Below are 27,713 nucleotides of genomic sequence, written 5' to 3' on the forward strand. Positions count from 1 at the left end.
ATGGGACTGTCAGTGAGACGGCAAGACAGATGGTCTTTATATATTATCGCTATTCCTCCTCCCTTCCCTGATGGTCTGTCCAGGCGCTGGATCAAGTAGAAGGGCTCGAGCAATGTCCGGGTTGGAGTCTGGTGACAGCCATGTTTCAGTAAGAAACAGCACCTCTAGGTGGTAGTCTTGGAGAAGCATATATATTTCGAGGGCGTGTTTGGGCAGGGACCTGCAATTAAGCAGGGCCATGCAGAATGGGATGAGTGTGGGGGGGCAGGGGTCGTGTCCCATGAGGTTATAGGAGCAGTTGCGGCAGTGGGTGGAGGGGTCCACCATAGACATGGAGTGAGCACAGGGAGATTGAGGGGTCTGTCTGAGTTGGAGAAGGGAATCTCTCGAGTAGAAAGGAGGTCGGAGGGTCTTGGTGGAGATGGTACTGGGCACTGGGCCCGGTCTGGCGCGGACGGGCGCAGACGGGCTTACCTTAGGCGCACCTTCGGCGCGCCAGCGGCGTGCCCGCTGCGCGCGTCTGCTGCACGATCGATTCATGGCGGTTAAAGTACTTCTCCGCCTGCCGCCTAGCCAGTTTTAGCAATTCAGTGCCAGTTTAAAAAATACAACAAACAATTGCGCTAGCAGCACTCACACTCGGCTGCGCGCTCCTTGCCTGCCGCTTAAGTACTTCTCCGCCTGCCGCCTAGCCGAGGCGTTGGGCGTGCCAGGGGGAGCGTCAGGCCGTGTGTGTCCGCCCTCCACTCAAGCAGCGTCAGCTGTGGTGGACCGGGGTCGGAGGACACGAGCCTGAGAGGGAGTCTATTGCCGGTAAGATACAAGGACAGTGCAGGGTATTTTAAAATGCAGTTTTAGCAATTCAATGCCAGTTTAAAAAATACAACAAACAATCGCGCTGTAAAAAAAGTTCAGTCGGGTCGGGGACAATCGATATTTGCCCGGCGGTATTGCCTCTGTGACCCTCTAGTTATTTAAATCAATGAAGAGGCAGGCGCTGGAGACTGGAAAGCAGGAAACAAGGTTTTTTTATTCTCTCCGGAGGAGAACACAACGAAACGGACAGAAGGTATCGTTCTGAGGTGCTCTAACTGCATCCCTGAGGCCTGGCCTCTTATATCCACATTTATGACTTTATTGCAGATTACACATACATGTTTAAAGCTTTGATGTATGGAAAAGACATTCTCGGAACTCCCCTTTGGGCCTGTTCCCACACACATTTACAATTGAAGTCCCCACCCTAGTCACAACAGGTGATGAGCATCGCGCAGCTGGATAATCCGCCGATTCACGGAATGTGGGGAGTTTGATCGGATCTCATGGGGTGGGGGCTTTGATCAACCCGGGGATTCTTTGATGGGGGAAGCTTTCTATTGTACGGGGAGGGGCAAGGATGGTATCGGCAGAGCTGGGTGTCGACTTGGGAACGGGGAGGACAAAACGGGCACACGGGGAAAAAGGGGTTTGCATCTAAGGGCCGGAGATCATGAAAGGAAAGCAGGGAGGCGTCGCGCTGGGAACAGGATGAGGGCCTGGGGCAGAGCAGCGCCGGAGAGGGGTTTATGACTCAAGGCAGGTGCAAGCAGGGGGTGGTCAGCGTGCGGGCTTAACGAAGGCAAAGGGCTATGTCAGGGGCCAGCGGCATGCAAAAGGGTTTGTTCTGATCGGGGCATCTTAAAATGGCGGGCGCGCACGACAAAAGTGTGGCATCAGGGAAGAGGCAAGATGGCGCAGATAATGTTCACCAAAACGCACTAATTTTCCACAGTCCTCCCTTTAACATATTCAAGACATCTTGCCGGTTCATTTTCTATTCGGTTCTACTGTGGTGGGCATGAGAAAGAAAACGGTAGGAACCCTAGATGGAAAAGAGTTGTAAACAATACATTTTGAGGTTTCTAGGGTTTTTTTTTAGGAGGTGCACCTATTTGATAAAGCAGGAAAGTCATAGGAATGAAATACAAAAACGGCGAGCAGCAAGTACATATCATAACGTGAACTGGCAGGTTAATACATGTTTCAGATTCGGATTGGAGCAGGATCAATACAATGGCGGCTGGGAGAGAAATGAGGCGTAGCAAAACGGTGGTTGAGGATGTCGAATGTTCGAAGTTTTATGAGTTCTCATTGTTCTTTGTGGTCTTTCGTTGGCGCTGTTGAGCACCGGCGGTGGAGCTACAAGTCCAGCTCTGTTCTAAGTTCTGCGTTGCAGGGCACGACCCTTTCCTCGCGTTTCTGGTCAGAAAGGTCCTTTTCGCCCTGTGTCCTTTGAGGTGATTGTCAGAAAGTTCCGATGGAAGAAGAGCGTTCAAAACAGTCCATAGGGTAGGTCAGAGGAAAAAGGGGGATGGAGCAAGGCCAAATTGGGAACAAACTAGGGGAACGAGAGACTTCAAATGGGCGGGCGTGCGACGGAATTCAGAGAGCGGGGACTTGTCGAAAGGCACTGGACGTCGAGCAGGGGCATCAGGTCGACCCTTTCTTTTCATGCTGTCGAAAACAGTGCCTCGTCCTGCAGCTCCTTTCAGTCGTGGTCTCGCCTTGGCTAATGTCGCAGGTGTCCCTTAGTCTGCAGTCGGGCCTCGTGCTCCCACATCCGGTCCTTCTCTCCTCCAACAGCAGTACCCTTAAACAAGTTTGAAAAGACAGTCTTTAGAAAATTTGCAGATGAAGATAATCAAAAAGTCTATTTCTCTCCCAGCTCCAGGCAAAGAATGAAAATGTCCGTTATATTTAACGTTCACAACTGGCATATGAATGACCGGTGGCGGACCTGTTGGATTTACTATGACTTTCCTTCATAATCATTTATTACAGGCATGCCAGTTCATCTGATGGTAACCCACCTTCGGGAGACAAATCTGGCAAAGATATGCCGTTCTCTAGAGTTTCACATTTACAAAAGGGTACAGTGAGTCGTCAACATGGTACTACACAGGTATTTTGCTGAGAGACGAACATGGCTAAACATTTCCTTTCTATCGGTGCATCCTGTTTTTCAACTACTGCGGGGTTCATTTTGATGATTTCTTTACCTTGGTCTAGTCTGTTAACCTTGTAAAACATCATTCTGGGTCCTACGTAACCTTTTACAGCCCGGTTACTTAACTAGGAAGGACAGGGGTTTTTATGGGAAACAACCAGGGACATAGACAGGGGAGGTAACGGGGGTGATCGTTTTTCTGGTTTGGGTATTGCGACGATTCGGGGAGGGGAGGGTCGCGTATTCTGAGGTCCTTGTTTTATACTATAGGAGCCGTTGACATGTAGTTCCCTTATTTCAGGCCAGATTAGGGAACCTCTGTCGTCTTACCTGTCCTTTCCCTTATGGCCCAACCTGGGTTCATTGACTTCTAGCGGAAAAGGAGAGGTAATGACGCGGCCTCAGGGTGATTGTATTAAAGACAAGCGTTTGTGCAAATACTGACGGTATTTGAAGCCAATTAGGTGGTGTGCTAGGGGTGGCAATCTGCCAATTTCGGGGCTAACCACTCGGAAGAGTGGTAGTGCAAAAATAGAGAGAGAGAGAGTGAGAGAGAGAGTGAGAGAGAGAGAGAGAGAGAGAGAGAGAGAGAGAGAGAGAGAGAGAGAGAGAGAGAGAGAGAGAGAGAGAGAGAGAGAGTGCAACGGCAGGCTAAATAGTACACGTGCAACAGAGAGGGCGGCAGTGCATTCAAGGAAGGCTATTTAGTGCATTACACAGTAAAGGGTATTCACGAGTCCGCGTTAGAATCTTGTAATCATGCAGTTTGAGCATTAGACAGGGTAGAGGGGACGTGCTTTGAGAAAAGGAAAGAAGAAAAAGGAGGTACCATTTTGTCGCACTTTCTCGCATTCTCGGTCCTTTGACCAGTTGGGTCAACGCCTCAGTCACACACACACACATTCCCTCACAGTTTCGCATCATACGTGACGTGGGTTCATTCGTCCGGTCTGGTTTAAGGGTGATCACTTTTTATCAGGTTGTGCTAATTTTTCGGGTTTGTTCGATACGTGAGTAGTTTGCAGGCGTGCTTAGACACCACCCTGCGGCGCTAGTCCGTTTCGTGTATTTAGACATGGCAAGGTCTCAGATCTTCGCCACACCTTGGCTGTAATCTCTGATGTAACCTGCAGAGGGAGGGAAAAAAAAAGGGGGGGGGTGGGGGAGACAGCATTCGCGCGCATTCAAATACATGGATTCATAAGTCCTTTACTTACCTCTTACTCGTCTTTCCTCCTTGGGGCAGGGTCCCCGGGGATATAGTTTTCGGAGTCGGGGGGGGGTAGTGTGTTCATGTAGGGCGTGTGCGGGGAAACATAAAAAGGAAACCAGAGGTGCCTAGTGCGAGGTATCTAGTCAAAGGATATATCTCACTATCGGGATCCTTAAACCTCTTTCAACGCCGTGGCGTTCTAAAGTTCTTCGGTTCTTGGGTCCCTGCTACTTTGGAACGTTGTACTTTACAATATTTACATTATTTCATTTCACCCTCCTTTTACATTCCCTCATTTACACCATTCGTTTTACCCATCCTTGGAAGTCACGGTCTTCCTCTACGCGAGAGTTCATGAGTCAGTCGCGTACTTTTAAGACGGAGTGTCGTGTTGTCGATCCGATCCGTCCTCCAGGGCTGGGCAACCATCTTCCTTTAACCTTAAAGAGAGAGCAGAGTAGGGTGCACAGAAAAAGAACTTTCCTACCCATCCCATATTGTTTTAAAATAAAGCATGCAATACCCGTCCATAGTTTCAAAGACTTTATTTTGCAAATTCATTTCAGCATATGGATTAGGAGGGTGTGGTCGTATTTGGTCGGTCGTGGCAATGGCTAAAGTGCGTACAGTGGGGGGTGTCGTTTGCAACAATAAAAACATCGGAAAGTTTTACTCATTCATTTGTAAGAGACTAAAACGTCTATTAATTGGCTGGGGGTTCGGGGGCATATATTTTCATAATTTAGAAGCATAATCATAACAGTTGTAATCAGATTTCCTATATGCATACCGTACGTGTGCATCGTAAATGAGGTTTACATCAGTTATAAAAATATAATACATTGTACACTCGTAATCAACATTTGTAACGGGGATCTTTTCACACTATTCGTCGAGTGAGTTCTCTTCGTCTTTTCTAGCCAAGTGTACAAAGGATCATATAAAATCTCAGAACATCAAGTTTATATTAGTGCGAAGGAACACCACGAGGTGTTCGTAAGTTCCGATCGATACCAGCGCCATTTTGGGCGGGGCCGGCACAGTCCGGAAGCAGCATCAGGGGGAAATGTTTCCATTACTGGCAGTTTGGACCAGAGTCCTTTTCGGCAGTTCTAGAATTCACGCTAACAGAAGGTGTGGCAATGTCATGTTTGTTTCGTTGGCGATCAAGGCAGCCGTCCCTTACCGGAAACCTGCAAAGGCCGAAGGTTCCGCCGGGGACCTTTGTATGATCTTCAAGGCTGCGGAGATGCTGTCGGAGATGGGGGCTCGTGCTCCATGGGACAAATGTTCGAGTTGTATGGCTGGCCAAAGTTACTCTAGTGGCCGGGGCCCGCCTTCCAGCGGATCCAGACGCCATTTTGAGGCCCTACAGGGGCCACTCTCGTCGAGTTTGCAAGAATGGAAGAGACCCTTCGGAGTGAAAGGAAGAGGTCCCTGTTTTGTGAGAGCGGGACGTTCAGCTGGGGTGCAGCTGTGATGCCCCCACCTGGGGGGCGAGGGAGACTCGTTCACATCGTCTCCTTCTCCCGGTGCACTCCATGCCGCTCCTTTTCATCGCCCCGCATGAAGGCCTCTCCACATCCGGTGTTCCCCAAGCGCCACCATTGTACGTTCGGTGCTGCGCAAATACTGGGGTGCCACCATTGTACGTTCGGTGCTGCGCAAGTACTGGGGTGCCACCATGGTGTGTCCGGTGCTGTGGAAGTATGGGCACCATCGCCTGACTGGGGGTGTTCGGCGTCGGGCTGGGGGCTGGGAAACCTCCTACCGGTGGAGGTGGGAGAGGCTCGTCCGCGTCGCCTCTCCCTCCCAGCCCAACTTGGACAAATTGTTGTGGAGGTACGTGCAGGACATCCCGCCGTCCAGGACTGCTGCGGCTGTGACGGAAGAGAAAAGGAAGAGGTGCCTCGCTCTCCTCTTGGACATGTGGCGGGACTACCTTAGTCTTTCCAGGCCCGTTGCGGCCGGCCAAGGAGACATGTGGCGGGACTACCTGCAAATGCCCAGGCTGCGGGCTCCTGCCTCTCCTCCGGCTCCCCCATACGTTAAGATTTCCTGACCAAGAGTTGGCGGCGGGGCTCGCCTTATATGGGTTGCCGTTGGTTGGGCGTAGCCGTAACCCTGCCCTACTTTGGAAGGTTCCAGAATGGGGGGGGGGGCGAATGTTCTGTTTGACTTTCATTTTCTACAGTTTATCGTTATTATTCCTTGTTTGTTGTGTTAAATTAAAAGTTCAAGTTTATTAATGGTCTACGGATTTTGTTTTACCATTTCTTTCTTTCCAGGTTGCTTTGATGCTAGGTTTCTGCTAACAGAGGTCGAGTAACACGGAAACACGTGTAGAGGGGTGACGCAGATTTGTACATTACATACACACAAACTCAGACGGGGGACAGTACAAGTACGACATACAAAGACCCAAGACAAATATAAAAACAGTTATTGGTCATAATTATCTCTTTCCGTCTGTGAATTTTAAACGAGGCTGGGTTCCCGTCTTGACATTGCCCGACCTAGGAGAACTTGATCATGCCGCTGAGATTTTCCTGGCGAAATCTGTGCCATCGGGCATAATCAAACGCGGTGGTTCTGTCTGGTCTGTCTATGTAAGTCGGGTTCTTCTCTGTCTCGCGTTTTTTCTCGTACTGTCGGTCTGTCGTTCTTGTCGGCCCTTTGCCTTTACTCACGCTCAGTAGAGTCGGGCATTGGGCTTTCCAGTGTCCGACATACCTACAAAAAGCGCATTGGTCTGACCCTAAGTCTGGTCGTCCTTTGCATAGTGTCGGGGGATAAGTTGTGGGTAGCGGTATCCTGGGGTTGTCCTGTCGGTATATTTCCCTACTTGGTTTATCCTCGTCTTTTCTCTGTCGTTTCGTAGCCTCTCTGCGCCACATACCGAGACTGTCGAGCATAATTGGCGTCGTCTTATTATTTCGAAAGGCTATTTCTAACGTTTCTATTTTATCAAGGTCAAAGGATCCTGCCAGTGGCCACTGTTTGTCTTGGCTATCTTCGGTATACCTGTGCCATAATTTATTATAAGCTATGGTGACTAACCCATAGTTTATGAACATGTCCTTATTAGGGGTGCCTTCTAGTGGAGCTATATGGTCCACCTCTAACACCCGGTCCGGGCTAAACAGGCTATTTATCAATGGGGAGAAGACAGACATGACGGCTCGTAACGAGGGACTAAAAAGTCAGCACTGCCTATCTTATCACTAGGTGCAAAGACTAGACAGAATATTTCTATTCTACGTTGTTTGCAGGTAGTGAATACCTCATGGATCAAAAAAAAATATATAAAACCAAACGACCAATAAATAACAATGGGGAGAATGAGTAGGTCCGCAAAGATCTGCGTTACCTACCCTTTTCACTATCTGCAAAAAGGGTGGTCTCTTCCCTGCTTGCAGACAGGGAATCTCCAGGAAACAATAGTTTTGTGAACAACAGTTCAGTTTCAAGCAATTATTGAGTGGGGGAGAAAAAGAACAAGCACGGCTGCTACCCTGCCTATCCTCCACTGCTTGCAAAGGGAGAGAGAGCCTGTTGCTTCTCCGTTTGCAGACAGTGAATCTCTAAATAAAAATAAACAAAGCAATACTAGTATTTTGAACAATCAAGCAATCAAAACAAATTTCGATTTGTCGTGGCAACACGACCTTACCCGGACCATGTGGACAGTTTCTTGTCTTCCGAATCCAGCGCCCGATCGTCCTCTTTTTCTCGTATTTCTCACGGCACTCCTGATGGTTCCCAGTCAGGACCGTAGATCACTCGAGAGAGGTCTGTTCGGAACTAGTGAAGTTCGGATGATCGGCTGCCAGACGAGGGTCTATTGGGCAAGAGCTCTCCCGATCGTTGCAGTCGTTCACTCTGTCGTCGGGACCTCTCCCACTGGATCCACGAGTCGCTGATGGGCCCCACGCTTGGGACGCCAATTGTAAAAAAAGTTCAGTCGGGTCGGGGACAATCGATATTTGCCCGGCGGTATTGCCTCTGTGACCCTCTAGTTATTTAAATCAATGAAGAGGCAGGCGCTGGAGACTGGAAAGCAGGAAACAAGGTTTTTTTATTCTCTCCGGAGGAGAACACAACGAAACGGACAGAAGGTATCGTTCTGAGGTGCTCTAACTGCATCCCTGAGGCCTGGCCTCTTATATCCACATTTATGACTTTATTGCAGATTACACATACATGTTTAAAGCTTTGATGTATGGAAAAGACATTCTCGGAACTCCCCTTTGGGCCTGTTCCCACACACATTTACAATTGAAGTCCCCACCCTAGTCACAACAGGTGATGAGCATCGCGCAGCTGGATAATCCGCCGATTCACGGAATGTGGGGAGTTTGATCGGATCTCATGGGGTGGGGGCTTTGATCAACCCGGGGATTCTTTGATGGGGGAAGCTTTCTATTGTACGGGGAGGGGCAAGGATGGTATCGGCAGAGCTGGGTGTCGACTTGGGAACGGGGAGGACAAAACGGGCACACGGGGAAAAAGGGGTTTGCATCTAAGGGCCGGAGATCATGAAAGGAAAGCAGGGAGGCGTCGCGCTGGGAACAGGATGAGGGCCTGGGGCAGAGCAGCGCCGGAGAGGGGTTTATGACTCAAGGCAGGTGCAAGCAGGGGGTGGTCAGCGTGCGGGCTTAACGAAGGCAAAGGGCTATGTCAGGGGCCAGCGGCATGCAAAAGGGTTTGTTCTGATCGGGGCATCTTAAAATGGCGGGCGCGCACGACAAAAGTGTGGCATCAGGGAAGAGGCAAGATGGCGCAGATAATGTTCACCAAAACGCACTAATTTTCCACAGCGCTAGCAGCACTCACACTCCTGTTTGTCCTACTCGTTGTTCCAGTGGAGATTGAAGTCACCTAGGATAATGTTGTCGGAGTTAGAGAGGGAGCAGTGTGTTAGTAGGTCAGATAGTTGTTCCCCGAATGAGGGGGAGTGTCCTGGTGGGTGGTATAACAGATGGCATTTCGTTACTTTGTGTCTTTTTGTATTGGGTTGGTGCTGAGGTATTCAAATGTTGAGTAGGTGAGGGTTTTTATTTCAGCTATTTTGATGATATTTTTACGAATGATGGCTTTGCCACTGCCGCAATAGTTTAACCTGCCCTTCTTGATGATAGAGAAATCTGGTAGGACTAGGAGGTCATGGATCGGATAGGATGATTAATTGAGCCAGGTTTCGGTGACAAAATCAGTGTTGATGTTATAGCTCAGTATGGCCTCAGCCAACTCTGTTTCATGTTTGGTTGCTGACCTACACTTTACTAGCAGGCATTTTTCCTTGCAGCTGGCGGTGTGATTTTGGCCTGGGGGGAGCCAAAGGTATAGCAGTGAGTTGTGATGAAGGTCTTATAATCCTAGGTGAATTGATGTCACTGCCAGTTCCGGTGATCACTTGAATGTTAGAGTTGGTGGGGGGGGCGGGGCTGTCCTGAGGTCATATGACTTGGCAAGATCCATTGCCTCCCTCATGGGCATCCTAGGGCTCGTTCTCCTTGGTCTGTGATGGTGGTTGCTGAGCTGTTAGTTTTGGAATTGGGAAGTTGAGAGGGTACACTGATGTTTCAAGTGGGAGGGGACATGTGGGTGTTGGGTGGGGATAGGGGAGGCTTTGGTGTTGGTAAGGATTTTGATTATGCCTCGAGTGATTATGTCGAATTGTCTTTGAAGGCGGGTTAGGCTTTCATTTATGGATGTATTGGGCTTACCGTTCTGTGGTAGGAGGGATTTGAGTTGTTTTTCATGCCGTTTGGTTCGTTTGGCTGCAAACATTGGGTTCAGGGTGGAGAGGGAAGGGGAGTTAAGGGACCGGTAAGTTGGTAGTGTTGGTCGGAGCTGGGGGCTTCTGAGGTGGATGGACTGTGGATAGTGGTGGGCTTAGTGCCTACCACTGAGTCATGGAGTTGCCCTTTAGGCCTCTCAGCCTTAGGGTGGTCTCCCCCCAAAACATTCCTGTCTTACTCCACCATTTTTCCTGAATCTCTTTTTTGTTGGTCTTAGGACTCTGTGTATTTTAACACTGCTAATCAGTGATAAAGTGTGTGTGATCTTTACTTCAAACATGGTGATATTGGCTTACACCCACCTGTCACATTTAATGTCCTTATACATCCCAAGAAAGTGGTACTACATGTAACCAGGGCCTGTAAATTCAATGCTACTAGTAGGCCTGGAACACTGATTGTGCCACCCACTTAAGTAGCCCTTTAAACATGGCTAAAGCCTGCCATTGCAGCATGTGTGTGCAGTTTCAAACATCAATATTGACTTGGCAAAACAATCCTTTTGCCAGGCCTACGCCTTCTTTTTTTGTACTTTTGACTTTTACATGTCCTGGTAATGAAAACTCCTGAATTTGTTTTTCACTACTGTCAGGCCTGCCTCTCCCATAGGACAACTTTGGGTAAATCTATTACATTTAATAAGTGATGACTTTCAATTGGAAGAAGGTAGGAATATCAAGTTTCGTGTCTAGGGAATTGTAATTTAAGCCTATCTTTAATGGTAAAGTCGGATTTTAAGTCAGAATTCTGAAAATGCTACTTTTAAAAGTTGTCATTTTTTTGTCTCAACCATGTGGTGTTTAGTGCATGTATCTTGGATCACATGAATAGGTGTAGCAGGCAGTTAGTCTTTGTCTCGCTGTCTGGGAGCAATGCACAAAGGGTGATAGTGGCAGGCAGGATGGGCCATCTCTGACTTGCTGAGGGGAGGAGCAGTCACCTACCAAACTTGTACATCACAAAGGATCTGCCCAGCGCACTCACAAATGGTTTTGACCCTAACCTTTTGTGACCCCAGACAAGCTGGGGCCAGAACGGTGAGGCAGGAAGTTCTAAATACCTCTGAAGGCAGAAACCTCCAGAACCTTCTCCTACTTCAAAGTGGGCACCAGGTATAAATAATGGACCCTAAGACACATCTCTTCAGTACACCTCTGGACCTGTGGGAGACTCGGAAGAACTGCTCTGCAAGAAGGACTGCTATTCTGTTGCCCTGCTGCCTAAGTGAAGAGGACTGGACCTGCATCTTTATCCCAGGATCTCCATTGTGACTCTAACAGCTAGTTGGCTGACCTCCTGATCCCAGTGTCAGGGACAGGAACGGCTACAACCACCTTGAACCCAGCACCTGGATCCTGTCTGCTGTGAGCCACTCCATTCCTGGAGCCATGGAAGGCCTGAATGTGTTCTGCCAGCCAAGCTGTGGTCTCAGCAAAACTGACGCAGCACAATTCATCACCTCGCAGCCTGCATCTGCACCAATGCACAATGCATCTCGACACAGGACCTCCACAGCCGCTCGGTACCGCTGCTATGTGTCACATCTCAATGCAAGTCTTCGCATCACAGCTCTTCAGCTCCTCAGAACATCCGCTGGATGATGCATCTCGATGCAAGTATTTGCATCGCAAACACGCAGCTCCTCGGAACAACAGCTACATGACTTATCTGTATGCAAGTCTTTGCAACGTTGCCCCGCAGCTCCTTTTAACTGCTGCTACGTGATTCATCCTCAGTGCGGTATCTCGCACTCTCCGCAAGTAGGATTTAGGATGCTTTGCAGGCCAAACTTGATCCCTCTATCTGGCCTGTGCACCATCGTGGTCGGCCTGAACTTGTAACTTTATACCAGTCTGGCGCAACCAGATAACCACAGTTAGCGCTTTGAGCTTTTAGGCATTATTTTCACTTAAATCTTTAAAATTGCACATCTCCAGTTCTACTAATTTGATTCTTGTCATTTTGGTGTTTAATAATTTATCCAATGTTACTCTATTTTTCTAAATTGGTGTGGGATTTTTCTTGTGTGTATTTTCACTTTATTACTGTTTGAAGTGCTGCATAAATATTTCCTCCCACCCACCATCCTGCCATTGTCCGAGTTGCCCTATAATCTGCCATCTATCCATGGTCCATGTTACCACCTCTTTCCATTGTCTGTGTTGCGCCCACGCCAGCCCTCCCTTTGTTTTCTGTGTTGCTCCCACCATCCTCCCTCCATTGTCTGTGTTGCCCCTGCCACCCACCCTCACTCCACTAACATGTTACCTGTGCACCCGCCATAATAAAAAAAGCACTTTGACGTGCTTGGCTCTGACTGCGTCATAGCGCTTTTGTTTACCACACTCTCCATTGTCCATGTTGCCTCCCATATGACCTTTTTCCTTCCATGTGGGCTCCCTCCTCACCCTTCCGCCAGCGGTGGGAGTCCAGTCTGGAGTATGGGGGTGTCTGCATAGATGGGGAGGAGAGGGTGGCAAGCACCAGAGGTTGCTTGATAATGTGAACTGAAGTGTGGGGGGTCCTAAGGTGAGAGACTGAGAAGAGGGTGTGAGATGGTGTGGTGAGACATGCGAGAGTGTGGGTTCCCTGAGCTGAGGAGCACCGCAAAAAAGTTACGGCGTGGTAATGTAGCCAGACTGGAGCCAGTGGGTGTCTGATCTTCAAGGCGGACTGGGTTTGCATGTAGAAGTGAGGATGTTGCAGTCTCCGGAAGCAGCTGCCATGATTTAAATTAGCACGGTGGCCGTGAGGCAGGCAACGCGCTAATCTTAAACATAATTTTACATTCGGGCGCATGCATACAAAAGAAAGCTGAGCAGTCTCCGGAAGCAGCTGCCATGATTTAAATTAGCCGCGTGGCCGTAAGGCAGGCACCGCGCTAATCTTAAACAAAATGTTGAAAGTGAAAGTAGGGCGACGCGGGGGAGGGGAGGGGCGGGGGAGCTTTAAGAAAGCACTCAAGTGAGAGGAAAGACAGATGGAAAGCTGGCGGTTGCGGGCATGCTCGCTCGCGTGAACCCAAGCGCTAGGCCAGCAAAAGCAGCTTGTGGTACCACTTTTTGAAGCCCCTACTAAATGTCTCGCAGAGCAGCGCATGCGCTGGGAAAGGCGAGGACTAAAAAAAGCAAATTGCATTCTTTTTAAAATTTCTTTTTTTACTTTCAGCTATGCTGAACAGAAGCTGTGCTGCCGTACAACCTGGCTAAAAACATTGTCAAAGCAAATATGCCTACTGGCTTTGCTAGTGCTTGTTTGTACAAGTCATCCCATAATCCAGCAGAGAGCTTCCCTTCAGGTTACTTATGCAGTGAAAAGTCCACCTACACAATGCTGAGTATTAGATAGAAAAAAGCAGCATTACGATAGACTTGCAGCCTGCAGCTCAATGCACACATGGACACTGAAAACGGCAAAGGACAGCTGTAAAAAAAAGCCAATCACGGTGCATCTGAATTAATAAAGCTGTAGGTTACAAGCCATAATTTGTAGATTCTCTGTGTGACCGCAAAACAGCAAATTCAGCCTGTGATGAGAGATATTCTTAAACGCAAGTGAAAGGCAATTTGGAGACGGGACATGTGAGAATTATATTTATTTCAAGGTTGTGTGGGCTGTGATTGGTAGCTGCTTTCTGTTGGGACACTACTGCACATCGTTTCCGACACCCATTTTTGCAGTGCATGTTGGTAGGTAGTGCCTTTGCCGTAGTGCACGGGGTTATCCTGCTACGAAAACGTGTCTGAAAGCAGATAAATGTTACAAGAGTACTGTTTTTACTGACTGTGGTGTGGCTGGGATCAGTGGCGTAACGAAACTTGAGGGGGCCCCCCTGCAAACTACATGGAAGGGGCCCCCTCCCATCCTCCGTGCCCGTCTAGAGCTCTCAGGCCAGCGACCCGCCATACTGCAGGGGATGCGGGCGATTGTTACGCCACTGTCACCAATCCAGCCGTTATAAGTAACACTGGATGGTGGAGTTAAAGGCTGGGCTTAGTCCGCCCGCAGGTTATCATAGGTGGTGGTCCATTCTTTACAGGGTCCCTGCCATCAGTAGACCGGGGTAGTTTGCCCAATTTTAGGTGGGTTTCCTGATGCAGACTCCTGTCATGATATACAACATCGGGCCCACTCATCGTTCAGTTTTGACAAAAGTGCATCCACTGCTCCTTCTCGTTTTCGTTTTAAAACATTAGACAAAGCGACAATGCAGTATTTCAAAAGCAGATGTAACTACAAAGAGCACATTTTGAAAATACATTTTTATTAGTAGACAATAGCAATCTTAAGAGGCATTGCATAGCTTCATACACACTGTGACCCCAATTCCATCACAGTCTCTCTCTCTCTCTCTCTGTGAGTCAGTCTCTCTCTCTCTCTCTGTCATTCAGTCTCTCTGTCAGTCAGTCAGTCTCTCTCAGTCAGTCTGTCAGTCAGTCAGTCACTCTCTCTCTGTCAGTCTCTCTATCCCTCTCTTTCTGTCAGTCTCTCTCTCTCAGTCAGTCAGTCTCTCTCTCTCTCTCTTTCAGTCAGATTCTCTTTCAGTCAGTCTCTCGGTCAGTCAGTATTCAGTCTCTGAGTCAGTTAGTCTCTACTCTCTCTCCACTCTATATCTCTCTCTCTCTCCACTCTGTCCACTCTATCTCCACTGTCTCTCTCTCCACTGTTTCTCTCTCCACTGTCTCTCTCTCCAGTTTCTCTCTCTCTCTCCATATTCTCTCCACTCTCTCTCTCCCTTCCCTCTCTCTCTCCTCTCTCTCTCTCTCCACTCTCTCTCCTCTGTCTCTCCACTCTCTCTCCACTCTCTCTCTCTCCACTCTCTCTCCACTCTCTCTCTCCCACTCTCTCTCTCTTTACTCTCTCTCCTCTCTCTCTCTCTCTCCAATCTCTCCACTCTCTCCACTCTCTCTCCACTCTCTCTCTCTCTTCACTCTCTCTTCACTCTCTCTTCACTCTCTCTTCACTCTCTCTTCACTCTCTCTTCACTCTCTCTTCACTCTCTCTCCACTCTCTCTCTCTCCACTCTCAATCTCTCCACTCTCTCCACTCTCTCTCTCCACTCTCTATCCACTCTCTCTCCCCACTCTCTCTCTCTCCACTCTCAATCTCTCCACTCTCTCTCGCTCCACTCTCTCTCCACTCTCTCTCTCTCTCCACTCTCACTCTCTCCACTGTCTCTCCATGCTCTCTCCACTCTCTCTCTCTCCACTGTCTATCTCCACTCTCTCTCCACTCTCTCCACTCTCTCTCTCTCTACTCTCTCTCCACTCTCTCTCTCTCCACTGTCTCTACTCTCCCTCCACTCTCTCTCCCCATGCTCTCTCTCTACCCTCTCTCCACTCTCTCTCTGCTCTCGCTCCACTCTCTCTCCACACTCTCTCTCTCCACACTCTCTCTCTCCACACTTTCTCTCTCCACTCTCTCTACTCTCTCTCTCTCCACTCTCTCTCTCTCTCTCCACTCTCTCCACTGTCTCCCTCCACTCTCTCTCTCCACTCTCTCTCCACTCTCTCTCCACCCTCTCTCTACACTCTCTCTCTTCTCTCTCCACTGTCTCGCTTCACTCTCGCTCCACTCTCTCTCCCTCTCCTCTCTCACTCTACACTCGTCCCCCTCTTTCCACTCTCTCTCTCACTCCACTCTCTCTCTCCACTCTCGCCCACTCTCTCTCACAAAGCAGTGTGCGTTGCCATGGACGTCTGCAGAAATGTTTCCGGGGGGTGGGGGGACAGATTTTTAACTTCATCACCATCTCCCTTGCACCCTTCTCCCGTCTGCCTTGTACCCTTCTCGCCCTCCCCCTTGCACCCTTCTCCCCCTCCCCTTGCACCCTTCTCCACCTCCGCCTTGCACCCTTTTCTACCTTGCATCATTCTCCCCTCTGCCTTGCACCCATCTCCTCTCTGCCTTGCACCCTTCTCCCCTCTGCCTTGCACCCTTCTCCTCTCTGCCTTGCACCCTTCTCTCTGCCTTCCACCCTTCTCCCCTCTGCCTTGCACCCTTCTCTCCTCTACCTTGCACCCTTCTCCCATCCGCCTTGCACCCTTCTCCCCTCTGCCTTGCACCCTTCTCCCCTGTGCCTTGCACCCTTCTCTCCTCTACCTTGCACCCTTCTCCCATCCGTCTTGCACCCTTCTCCCCTCTGCCTTGCACCCTTCTCCCCTCTGCCTTGCACCCATCTCCTCTCTACCTTGCACCCTTCTCCTCTCTACCTTGCACCATTCTCCCCTCTGCCTTGCACCCATCTCCTATCTACCTTGCACCCTTCTCCTCTCTACCTTGCACCATTCTCCCCTCTGCCTTGCACGCTTCTCGGGCCCCCTTGCCCTCCCCCCCCCGCGGACGCCCACATGGTGCTTCTAACAAGAGTGCTTACCTGAGAGCACCATTTTGCTGCCTCATCCCTTCTCATATGAGCTTTGCCCTGGAGAATGCTGTCTCTGGGGCCCCCACCCCCATCCTTTGGGTGAGCTTTGACTGAAGAGAAACAATGTAAGTTGATACATTGTTTCTCTTCAGTCAGCGGGAGGGGCTCAGAGCAGGCTGCAGCCTGCACCTGCTTTAGAGGGGGAGAAAAATATTTACAACAAGGGGTGGTGATGGACAGAGTCTCTGAATTAAGCAGAATACTCTCACCCAGTCAAGAGATCAGGGCTAGATCCAACACCGTTTTTTAGCTCATTGCACCATCCCAGTTTCAGAACCTGGCTGTATGCAAATTAGTCTGTCCCTGGCCCAGTGCATCATGGGAACAGGGCAGACCAGACTACAAAAGCCAATTCTTACACTGGGAAGGAAACAAGCTTCCGGGGACCAGTTTCTGGCATTTCAGCCGTCTTCGGCCCGGCTTGCTTGAATCCTGATGGTGCAATGAGCAAGGGACTCACATCTGAGTATACCCTTCCACGCTTATGGTGGACAAAAATATTTACAACAAGAGGGTGGTGATGGACAGAGTCTCTGAATTAAGCAGAATACTCTCACCCAGTCAAGAGATCAGGGCTAGATCCAACACCGTTTTTTAGCTCATTGCACCATCCCAGTTTCAGAACCTGGCTGTATGCAAATTAGTCTGTCCCTGGCCCAGTGCATCATGGGAACAGGGCAGACCAGACTACAAAAGCCAATTCTTACACTGGGAAGGAAACAAGCTTCCGGGGACCGGTTTCTGGCATTTCAGCCGTCTTCGGCCCGGCTTGCTTGAATCCTGATGGTGCAATGAGCAGGGGACTCACATCTGAGTATACCCTTCCACGCTTATGGTGGACAAAAATATTTACAACAAGGGGTGGTGATGGACAGAGTCTCTGAATTAAGCAGAATACTCTCACCCAGTCAAGAGATCAGGGCTAGATCCAACACCGTTTTTTAGCTCATTGCACCATCCCAGTTTCAGAACCTGGCTGTATGCAAATTAGTCTGTCCCTGGCCCAGTGCATCATGGGAACAGGGCAGACCAGACTACAAAAGCCAATTCTTACACTGGGAAGGAAACAAGCTTCCGGGGACCGGTTTCTGGCATTTCAGCCGTCTTCGGCCCGGCTTGCTTGAATCCTGATGGTGCAATGAGCAAGGGACTCACATCTGAGTATACCCTTCCACGCTTATGGTGGACAAAAATATTTACAACAAGGGGTGGTGATGGACAGAGTCTCTGAATTAAGCAGAATACTCTCACCCAGTCAAGAGATCAGGGCTAGATCCAACACCGTTTTTTAGCTCATTGCACCATCCCAGTTTCAGAACCTGGCCTTATGCAAATTAGTCTGTCCCTGGCCCAGTGCATCATGGGAACAGGGCAGACCAGACTACAAAAGCCAATTCTTACACTGGGAAGGAAACAAGCTTCCGGGGACCGGTTTCTGGCATTTCAGCCGTCTTCGGCCCGGCTTGCTTGAATCCTGATGGTGCAATGAGCAAGGGACTCACATCTGAGTATACCCTTCCACGCTTATGGTGGACAAAAATATTTACAACAAGGGGTGGTGATGGACAGAGTCTCTGAATTAAGCAGAATACTCTCACCCAGTCAAGAGATCAGGGCTAGATCCAACACCGTTTTTTAGCTCATTGCACCATCCCAGTTTCAGAACCTGGCTGTATGCAAATTAGTCTGTCCCTGGCCCAGTGCATCATGGGAACAGGGCAGACCAGACTACAAAAGCCAATTCTTACACTGGGAAGGAAACAAGCTTCCGGGGACCGGTTTCTGGCATTTCAGCCGTCTTCGGCCCGGCTTGCTTGAATCCTGATGGTGCAATGAGCAAGGGACTCACATCTGAGTATACCCTTCCACGCTTATGGTGGACAAAAATATTTACAACAAGGGGTGGTGAGGGACAGAGTCTCTGAATTAAGCAGAATACTCTCACCCAGTCAAGAGATCAGGGCTAGATCCAACACCGTTTTTTAGCTCATTGCACCATCCCAGTTTCAGAACCTGGCTGTATGCAAATTAGTCTGTCCCTGGCCCAGTGCATCATGGGAACAGGGCAGACCAGACTAAAAAAGCCAATTCTTACACTGGGAAGGAAACAAGCTTCCGGGGACCGGTTTCTGGCATTTCAGCCGTCTTCGGCCCGGCTTGCTTGAATCCTGATGGTGCAATGAGCAAGGGACTCACATCTGAGTATACCCTTCCACGCTTATGGTGGACAAAAATATTTACAACAAGGGGTGGTGATGGACAGAGTCTCTGAATTAAGCAGAATACTCTCACCCAGTCAAGAGATCAGGGCTAGATCCAACACCGTTTTTTAGCTCATTGCACCATCCCAGTTTCAGAACCTGGCTGTATGCAAATTAGTCTGTCCCTGGCCCAGTGCATCATGGGAACAGGGCAGACCAGACTACAAAAGCCAATTCTTACACTGGGAAGGAAACAAGCTTCCGGGGACCGGTTTCTGGCATTTCAGCCGTCTTCGGCCCGGCTTGCTTGAATCCTGATGGTGCAATGAGCAAGGGACTCACATCTGAGTATACCCTTCCACGCTTATGGTGGACAAAAATATTTACAACAAGGGGTGGTGATGGACAGAGTCTCTGAATTAAGCAGAATACTCTCACCCAGTCAAGAGATCAGGGCTAGATCCAACACCGTTTTTTAGCTCATTGCACCATCCCAGTTTCAGAACCTGGCTGTATGCAAATTAGTCTGTCCCTGGCCCAGTGCATCATGGGAACAGGGCAGACCAGACTTGCTTGAATCCTGATGGTGCAATGGTTTGCCCTGTTCCCATCATGCACTGGGACAGGAACAGACTAATTTGCATACAGCCAGGTTCTGAAACTGGGATGGTGCAATGAGCTAAAAAACGGTGTTGGATCTAGCCCTGATCTCTTGACTGGGTGAGAGTATTCTGCTTAATTCAGAGACTCTGTCCCTCACCACCCCTTGTTGTAAATAATTTTGTCCACCCTAAGCGTGGAAGGGTATACTCAGACATGAGTCCCTTGCTCATTGCACCATCAGGATTCAAGCAAGCCGGGCCGAAGACGGCTGTAATGCCAGAAACCGGTCCCCGGAAGCTTGTTTCCTTCCCAGTGTAAGAATTGCCTTTTGTAGTTTGGTTTGCCCTGTTCCCATCATGCACTGGGACAGGAACAGACTAATTTGCATACAGCCAGGTTCTGAAACTGGGATGGTGCAATGAGCTAAAAAACGGTGTTGGATCTAGCCCTGATCTCTTGACTGGGTGAGAGTATTCTGCTTAATTCAGAGACTCTGTCCCTCACCACCCCTTGTTGTAAATAATTTTGTCCACCCTAAGCGTGGAAGGGTATACTCAGACATGAGTCCCTTGCTCATTGCACCATCAGGATTCAAGCAAGCCGGGCCGAAGACGGCTGTAATGCCAGAAACCGGTCCCCGGAAGCTTGTTTCCTTCCCAGTGTAAGAATTGGCTTTTGTAGTTTGGTTTGCCCTGTTCCCATCATGCACTGGGACAGGAACAGACTAATTTGCATACAGCCAGGTTCTGAAACTGGGATGGTGCAATGAGCTAAAAAACGGTGTTGGATCTAGCCCTGATCTCTTGACTGGGTGAGAGTATTCTGCTTAATTCAGAGACTCTGTCCCTCACCACCCCTTGTTGTAAATAATTGTGTCCACCCTAAGCGTGGAAGGGTATACTCAGACATGAGTCCCTTGCTCATTGCACCATCAGGATTCAAGCAAGCCGGGCCGAAGACGGCTGTAATGCCAGAAACCGGTCCCCGGAAGCTTGTTTCCTTCCCAGTGTAAGAATTGGCTTTTGTAGTTTGGTTTGCCCTGTTCCCATCATGCACTGGGACAGGAACAGACTAATTTGCATACAGCCAGGTTCTGAAACTGGGATGGTGCAATGAGCTAAAAAACGGTGTTGGATCTAGCCCTGATCTCTTGACTGGGTGAGAGTATTCTGCTTAATTCAGAGACTCTGTCCCTCACCACCCCTTGTTGTAAATAATTTTGTCCACCCTAAGCGTGGAAGGGTATACTCAGACATGAGTCCCTTGCTCATTGCACCATCAGGATTCAAGCAAGCCGGGCCGAAGACGGCTGTAATGCCAGAAACCGGTCCCCGGAAGCTTGTTTCCTTCCCAGTGTAAGAATTGGCTTTTGTAGTTTGGTTTGCCCTGTTCCCATCATGCACTGGGACAGGAACAGACTAATTTGCATACAGCCAGGTTCTGAAACTGGGATGGTGCAATGAGCTAAAAAACGGTGTTGGATCTAGCCCTGATCTCTTGACTGGGTGAGAGTATTCTGCTTAATTCAGAGACTCTGTCCCTCACCACCCCTTGTTGTAAATAATTAGAGGGGGAGAGGCTTGCTTTAGAGCAAAGCAAGCCTCTCTCACAGCGCTCACCGAAGAGCTGAGCAGGCCGGGGCCCCCTTCATTTACTGAAGAGAGTGGGGCCGCCCCGTACCGCGGGGGATCCCGGGACGATAGTTATTCCCCCGCTCCTAGGGTACTCCTGTAGTATTCCTGTAGTACTCCTGTAATACTCCTGTAGAACTCGGGTGGTACTCCGATAGTACACCTGTAGTAATCCTATAGAACTCCTGCGCTACTCCTGTAGTATGCCTGTAGAACTCCTGTAGTATTGCTGTAGTATTCCTGTAGAACTCCAGTGGTACTCCGGTAGTACACCTGTAGTACTCCTACAGAACTCCTGTAGTACGCCTGTAGAACTCCTGTAATTCTCCTATAGTACTCCTGTAGTATTGCTATAGTACTCCTGTATTACTCCTGTAGGACTCCTGGGGTACTCCTGTAGTACTCCTGTAGAACTCCGGTGGTACTCCGGTAGTACACCTGTAGTACTCCTATAGACCTCTGGTGGTATTCCGGTAGTACACCTGTAGTACTTCTGTAGTACGCCTGTAGAACTCGTTTTCTCTTGTAGTACTCCTGTAGTACTGCTGTAGTACTCTTGAATTACTCCTGTATGACTCCTGTAGTACATCTGTATTATTCCTGTAGGACTCCTGGGGTACTCCTTTAGTACTCCTGTATTACTCCTGTAGTACTCCTGTAGAACTCTGGTGGTACTCCGGTAGTACGCCTGTAGTACTCCTGTAGTACACCTGTGGAACTCCGGTAATTCTCCTGTAGTACTCCAGTAGTACTGCTGTAATACTCCTGTATTACTCCCGTAGGACTCCTGGGGTACTCCTGTAGTACGTCTGTAAAATCCTGTGGTACTCTTGGAGAACTCAGAAAGGCTTTTGTGGAGGGGCCCCTATGATCTCAGTGTGTTGTCAGTCTGTAATAGACACAACTGGGGCAGTTATGAGGGAGATGATTGCGAGGGCCTCGCGCTTTGAGGGGCCCCTGGATTCGCCAGGGTCAATCCAGACTAAGGCTTGACTTGTGGATTCACTGAAGAGTAAAGTCCAGTCAGGTCTTCAGGATATCCACAATTACTACTTATAAAATGAATTCACGCATGATTAATTTTAAATGAGATGATTTGCATATTTGATAGCCATCCTGAAAGTTTAACTGAAATATGCTCAATGTCCATTTGACCCCCGGAGCATGTTGACGTTTTGACTGCACAGTCCATGTGACATGAGGGGAGCACAAGTCTCTGTGGCCCCTCCTGTAGTTACCGGGACACTTTTAATAGGACCCCCAGCGCCCTCGTAAAAACTGCCCTTTTATAGGCGCAATGGTTTGCCTCGTGCACATTTTTGGATTCCACATCTTAACTGAGACTGAGGTCCCCCTGATCCACGACTGTACCCTCATAGAGCAGATTTCACCTGCTTCAAATGGGCCCCCACCCACATCCTCTTTCCGGGCCTCGTGCTCTAACTGAAGAGAAACAATGTCACTTGAAACATTGTTTCCCTTCAGTCAGTGGGAGGGGGGCGAGGGGCTCCGAGCAGGCTGCAGCCTGCACCTGCTTCAGACGCAGAGGAGAGAGGCTTGCTTCAGTGCAAAGCAAGCCTCTCTCAGAAGAGTTGAGGGGGGCCGGGGCCCCCTTCATTTACTGAAGGGAGTGGGGCCCCCGCACCGCGGGGCCTGCGGGGGCGTTTGTTACGCCCCTGGCTGGGATTTAGCTCACATGATTTCTGTTTAAAGGGATGTTGACTTTGGACTTGTCGCAGAGCGTGGCATGCTCTCTGCAAGGGACACTGTGTATGCAGCCTTTACATTTGCGGGCGTTTCTAAGAATTGTTTAATTAATTCCTGCCAAACACTATATTCTCAATTTATTTGTCATTGCGGATACACAAAACTTTCACAAGAATAACAAAAGGCACTATCAGGTACATGCATTATAGTAGTCATTTACGATTTCTTAATTGCGATTTTTAAGGAATCGCAAATAAGAATTCGCAAATGCCTATGCAGAAATTGCAGAAAAATGTGCGATTTCTAAACATTCCTTAATTGCGACTCGCAAATTGCGACTCGCAATTAAGGAATCCCTCCACATTCATCCCTATGGGCCTAGAGGCCCATAGGAATGAATGGGAAGACATTTTCATTTTGCAATTAGCGATTCGCAAATGGAGAATGCGATTTCAAGGGTGCAGGGGTGTCCAAAGGACACCCTGTTGCACCCCTGAAATTGATATGTGCACCCATGTTACGCACACATGTGATGGTAAATTGCGATTCTTAATTGCGAAATCGCAAATCTTTTTACTTTCTTGCATTGCATTTAAGGAATCGCAAATTGCTATTCCTTAAATGCAATCGCAATTTAAGAAATCGCAAATTATGCGATTTCTTAAATTGCGAGGGGCTACTTGTTTCATGCATTCCAAAAGCAATTTTTGCGATCGCAAACGGACGATTTTTGCGATTCGCACCGTTTGTGATCGCAAAATGCTTTGATGCATGTGCCTGTATATGTCATTCCTGTGTTTTTGTGCTTTAAAAAACATATATGCACGAAAACCCTGGAAGGCATGCAAGCTGCCACAGTGAACGGGATCAAATGAACATGATACTTTTTGAACAGTTAGGGCCTCACTTATGAGCACTTTTGCGCTGCCGGAATGTCAGTTTTTTTACCTTCCGTTGGTGCAATATGCCCCGGCATATTTACGTGCATTCCTTTTTAGGTCTCGGCCTAGCGTTACACTGCGCAGCAGTGTTCGCGCAGCCGAGATTGAATGTTTACAGTATTGGGGGCTTAAACCCGCCCCTCTTCTCCATTGGCTGGCCTCGTAAATGCTGGCCAGCCATTGGAGGAGAGGGGCGTCACTCCATTTAAGTTAAGCCCCGTCTTTTTCGGACAGAGGGGTATGTTTTTGTTCTTCTTTCTCTCCCTGACGTCATCAGGAGAGAGCACGCCCCTCATCACGCTGCCTGCACGCTCAAGTCGGCTCTCTGATTGGTGTTCCTTATTAACCAATCAGAGGGCCGCCTGGCACGTGCAGGCAGCGTGATGAGGGGCGTGCTTTGTTACGATCTTCCCTGCTCAGGTGCCATTCTCCATACAGGTGGTGGGGGAGGCAGGAGTCTGAAAAAGCCCCAGGGAGGAGACGCCGTTTAAGAGAGCGTGCAATGTAACTTTCAGCTAACTAAGGGGCCCGAAGCGGGTAGGCACACGAAGCAAGTTCACTTTGTGAGTACGAGTTTGAATGAGCAATTCCCTTCCAATTATGGCGCTCTGGGTGCGTTGGTTGCGCGTTGTATAGGGGGTTCCGAGGGAGGCTGCCAGCCGCCGTCTGCTGCCGTGAGGCGTCTGCGCCGCACCTCCCCGCACACTCGGGATAGGGGCACTTCAGAGCACGCAAGCCAGCCCAGTGATGGCAAGCTCCTCGCCTCCGTGTGTGTTGCCGTCCGTTGAACCCACTGCAGATAGTATGAGATGGCACCTGCGGAGGCCTTCAGAGTCGAACTTGATATGATCATTGGTTAGAATATACAGCATGCGGACTTAGGCAATCGGCACTGTGCCCCTCGCATAGGACATGTCACCTAAATATATACTATAGGACTTATTTTATTTTATTCAGAATAGTGCATTGGTAGGCCGCTCACTAATGGATGCCGGCTGGGGTCTCAGCTATCCTTCACGCTTTTAAATCGATTCATGTGTCGGCACTTGACGTCCAAGGCAAGAAGAGGGTTTGTGGGTTAAGGGCGGCCCTCAAACGTTTGTTTCGGTGCAGCCGCCAGGCCACATTTTCACCGCTGTTTCTGCTGGAAACCGGAGGCGTTCATTCATGGTGGTTGCTCCAGTGCGGGTCGTTCCTGGATACAGGATGTACCCGCAGAAGTGCCTTGTCACCCCCTGTCCCGTTCACTGACTGTTGTCGCAGCCACATGACCTCTGCTCGGTAAATACGTGTATGAAGTGCGTGTTTATCTGCGCTGCAACCAACCCCTCTGGCGGGAGAGCGATTGCCTCCTGCAAAGGTAGGGCGTTTGATATGTACTCTCGATGGGAACGGCCGGTCGACCGTCCCGCGCCCCCCTAAAGGGGCCCCTTCCCTTCAGTGCTTGTGCAAACTGGAAGCGTAGCAAAGACCATCGAAGGGCTATTTATAGCCAGGCTGATGCAGTTAGGGGAGGGCCCCAGGTCACAGGGAAAGGCACATCCAAGGGAGTCTCCCCGCAGTACACGTCATCGGCAGCCGCCGCCTGTCTTTCTTGCACGCCGCCTTTTCATGCCCTGTAAATGCTGCAGATGTACCGCCCCGACAATATGCGGGTGGGGTGCACCGGGTCTCTTCGTGCCCAGACTGTACCTTGACAGGCGACATTCTAGGGCCTGGCATATCGTGGTAGCTCCTCCAGCTCAGGGCGTTCTCCCCTGGTACGCCATTAATGCTGATCTCTAGCCGTAGCTATAAAAAGGAGTAGACCTCTGCGCTGTGTGTGTGGCTCTGTGTGTGTGTGGCTCTGTGTGTGTGGCTCTGTCTGTGTGTGTGTGTGGCTCTGTCTGTCTGTGTGTGGGTGGCTCTCTGTGTGTGGGTGGCTCTATGTGTGGGTGGCTCTGTGTGTGTAGGTGGCTCTGTGTGGGGATCTCTGTGTGTGTGTGTGTGGGGCTCTGTCTGTGTGTGTGGGGCTAGGTGTGTTTGGGGTCACATAGTGTGTGTGGGGCTCTGTGTGTGTGTGGGGCTCTGTGTGTGTGTGTGTGCGGCTCTGTGTGTGTGTGGGGGGCTCTGTGTGTGTGGGGGGGTCTCTGTGTGTGTGTGTGGGGGGCTCTCTGTGTGTGTGAGTGGGGCTCTCTGTGTGTGGGGGGGGCTCTCTGCGTGTGTGTGGGGCTCTCTGTGTGTGTTTGGGGCTCTCTGTGTGTGTGTGGGGGGCTCTCTCTGTGTGTGGGGGGCTATGTGTGTGTGTGTGTGTGTGTGGGGCTCTCTGTGTGTGTGGCTCTCTGTGGGTGAGTGCAAATGCAATAGGTCTCGCATTTGCGAGAGATTAAGCTATTGACATTGTAAATGACAATGCCATTTATTTATCTGTTTTCAAAACCAACACATAAATAACAATTTTGTCATTTACAATGCCAATAGCTCTAACTTTGGCAAATGCGAGACCGTTGCATTGTAAATGCTTGTTGTTTTGAGTGAGGTAGGACAGCACAGCAAGATTCCGACATTACTGCCGTACGTCAAAACCTCATAAATGAGGCTCAGTTAATGTTTACAGAATTTGTGTCCACCGGTCCTACTATCTGGTTAATCACGCAACATTTATAATTTAAGAAAAACTGCAGAGATTGTAATTTTACGGGTCCCCTCTCCACTCTTTCTTTTCAAACCAGCCTATATTACTATCAAATATTGAGGAGGATATATCACCCTACCATAATATTGTTGGCAAAATAACAAGGACCAAAATATCAACAATTTTATATTTAAGTAACTATGGGCCAGATGTAGGAGCCTAAATACCGGTCGGTAACGGCCGATTTCGGCCGTTACCGACCGGTATTTAAGAATCGGCATGTAGGGGCATACTTTTATAGAATCGGTAAATTTACAGAATCGGTATATTTACCGATTCTGTAAAATACCGAATTGGTATTTTTACCGATTCGGTAAATTTCAGATGTAGGTGGGACTCTTCTGAGTCCCAAAGGCCCTACAAATTCGGTATTTTACCACCCAATCCAATTGGGTGTTAAAATACCGAATCCAGGTGTGCATGCACATGTGTGCATGCACACCTAGCCATGTGACAGACAGACATGCCCTTAGGGCATGTCTGTGTGCCACATGGCGCACATGCCTATTTTTGGGGTGCCAGAGGGTGTCAAAGTGACACCCCCTGCACCCTTGCTGGAATCGGTATTTACCGATTCGGTAATTACCGAATTGGTATTTCCTATTGATTCCTATGGGCTTCACAGCCTATAGGAATCAATAGGAAATACCGATTCGGTATTTACCGAATCGGTAAATACCGATTTTTAACGATTCGGTATTTCCACATCTGGAAATACCTACATCTCCCCCCCTTCATATTTACCGATTCATAAATACCGAATCGGTAAAATTCAGTATTTATGAATCGGTAAATATCATTTACCTACATTTAGCCCTATATGTTTTCTATAACTCCACACTTACATTCCTAGACAATATATTTATGGCCAAGGTACGCAAATGTGCCATCCTACACTGCACCTCCATGAGTGGCACACAGGAGAGTCAGGAACAGCAACAATGCTTGACCGTATTTACTGCTCCCAAATTTGATTCATGGTGGTGTTAGTCAAGCTTTTTGTGAGTTTTTAGTCAATAAATAACATGACTTTTGCAGTAGTAATTTGTCAACTCGTGTCTACGGTTAGGTGACTTGAAGGGGAAACTGCAGGCCATTTTATGAAGCATCTAGTGATCTATTCACAAAAAGCCATTTTAGTGTACGTAAAGTAGTACTAATTTATGTACTTATGTACTTAAAAATGCAATTCACAAACTTCCGGCCTTAGTTATCTGCCACCAATTGAGAATAACACCTAATAATTTGGTGGGGTTTATGCTAATTGTAAGAGGAATAAGCAAAGGGATATACACATGCAAAAACACAGACAAATAAGTAAACAATTTCAATTCACAAAATACACACTTACTACTGCTGCAGTAGTTCTACTTACAAAACGGGCTTAATGGTAATCCAGCGAAGCCTTGGAGTAAGTCAAGCACCAACCATGGACAGCCACTGTTACTGCAGCACACTCTCGTAGAAATCACTGGAGGCAAAAAATAACAGTAACATATAGGAACAAATCTAAAAAATTTCATTAA

At 48.9% G+C, this 27,713-nt stretch overlaps 1 protein-coding gene across 1 annotated transcript in view; it reads right to left on the minus strand.

The window, feature by feature from the left end:
• The window catches only part of LOC144753077 (uncharacterized), a 353,653-nt gene that overhangs the window by 14,783 nt on the left and 311,157 nt on the right, over positions 1 to 27,713 (minus strand). Inside the window, exon 3 of the mRNA XM_078640867.1 lies at positions 27,563 to 27,658. Coding sequence (XP_078496993.1) covers positions 27,563 to 27,658 — 96 coding nt within the window. The remainder of the gene's footprint in view (positions 1 to 27,562; positions 27,659 to 27,713) is intronic.

The sequence above is a fragment of the Lissotriton helveticus genome, chromosome 5_1 (genome assembly GCF_964261635.1).
Source record: "Lissotriton helveticus chromosome 5_1, aLisHel1.1, whole genome shotgun sequence".
Taxonomy (NCBI): Eukaryota; Metazoa; Chordata; class Amphibia; order Caudata; family Salamandridae; genus Lissotriton; species Lissotriton helveticus.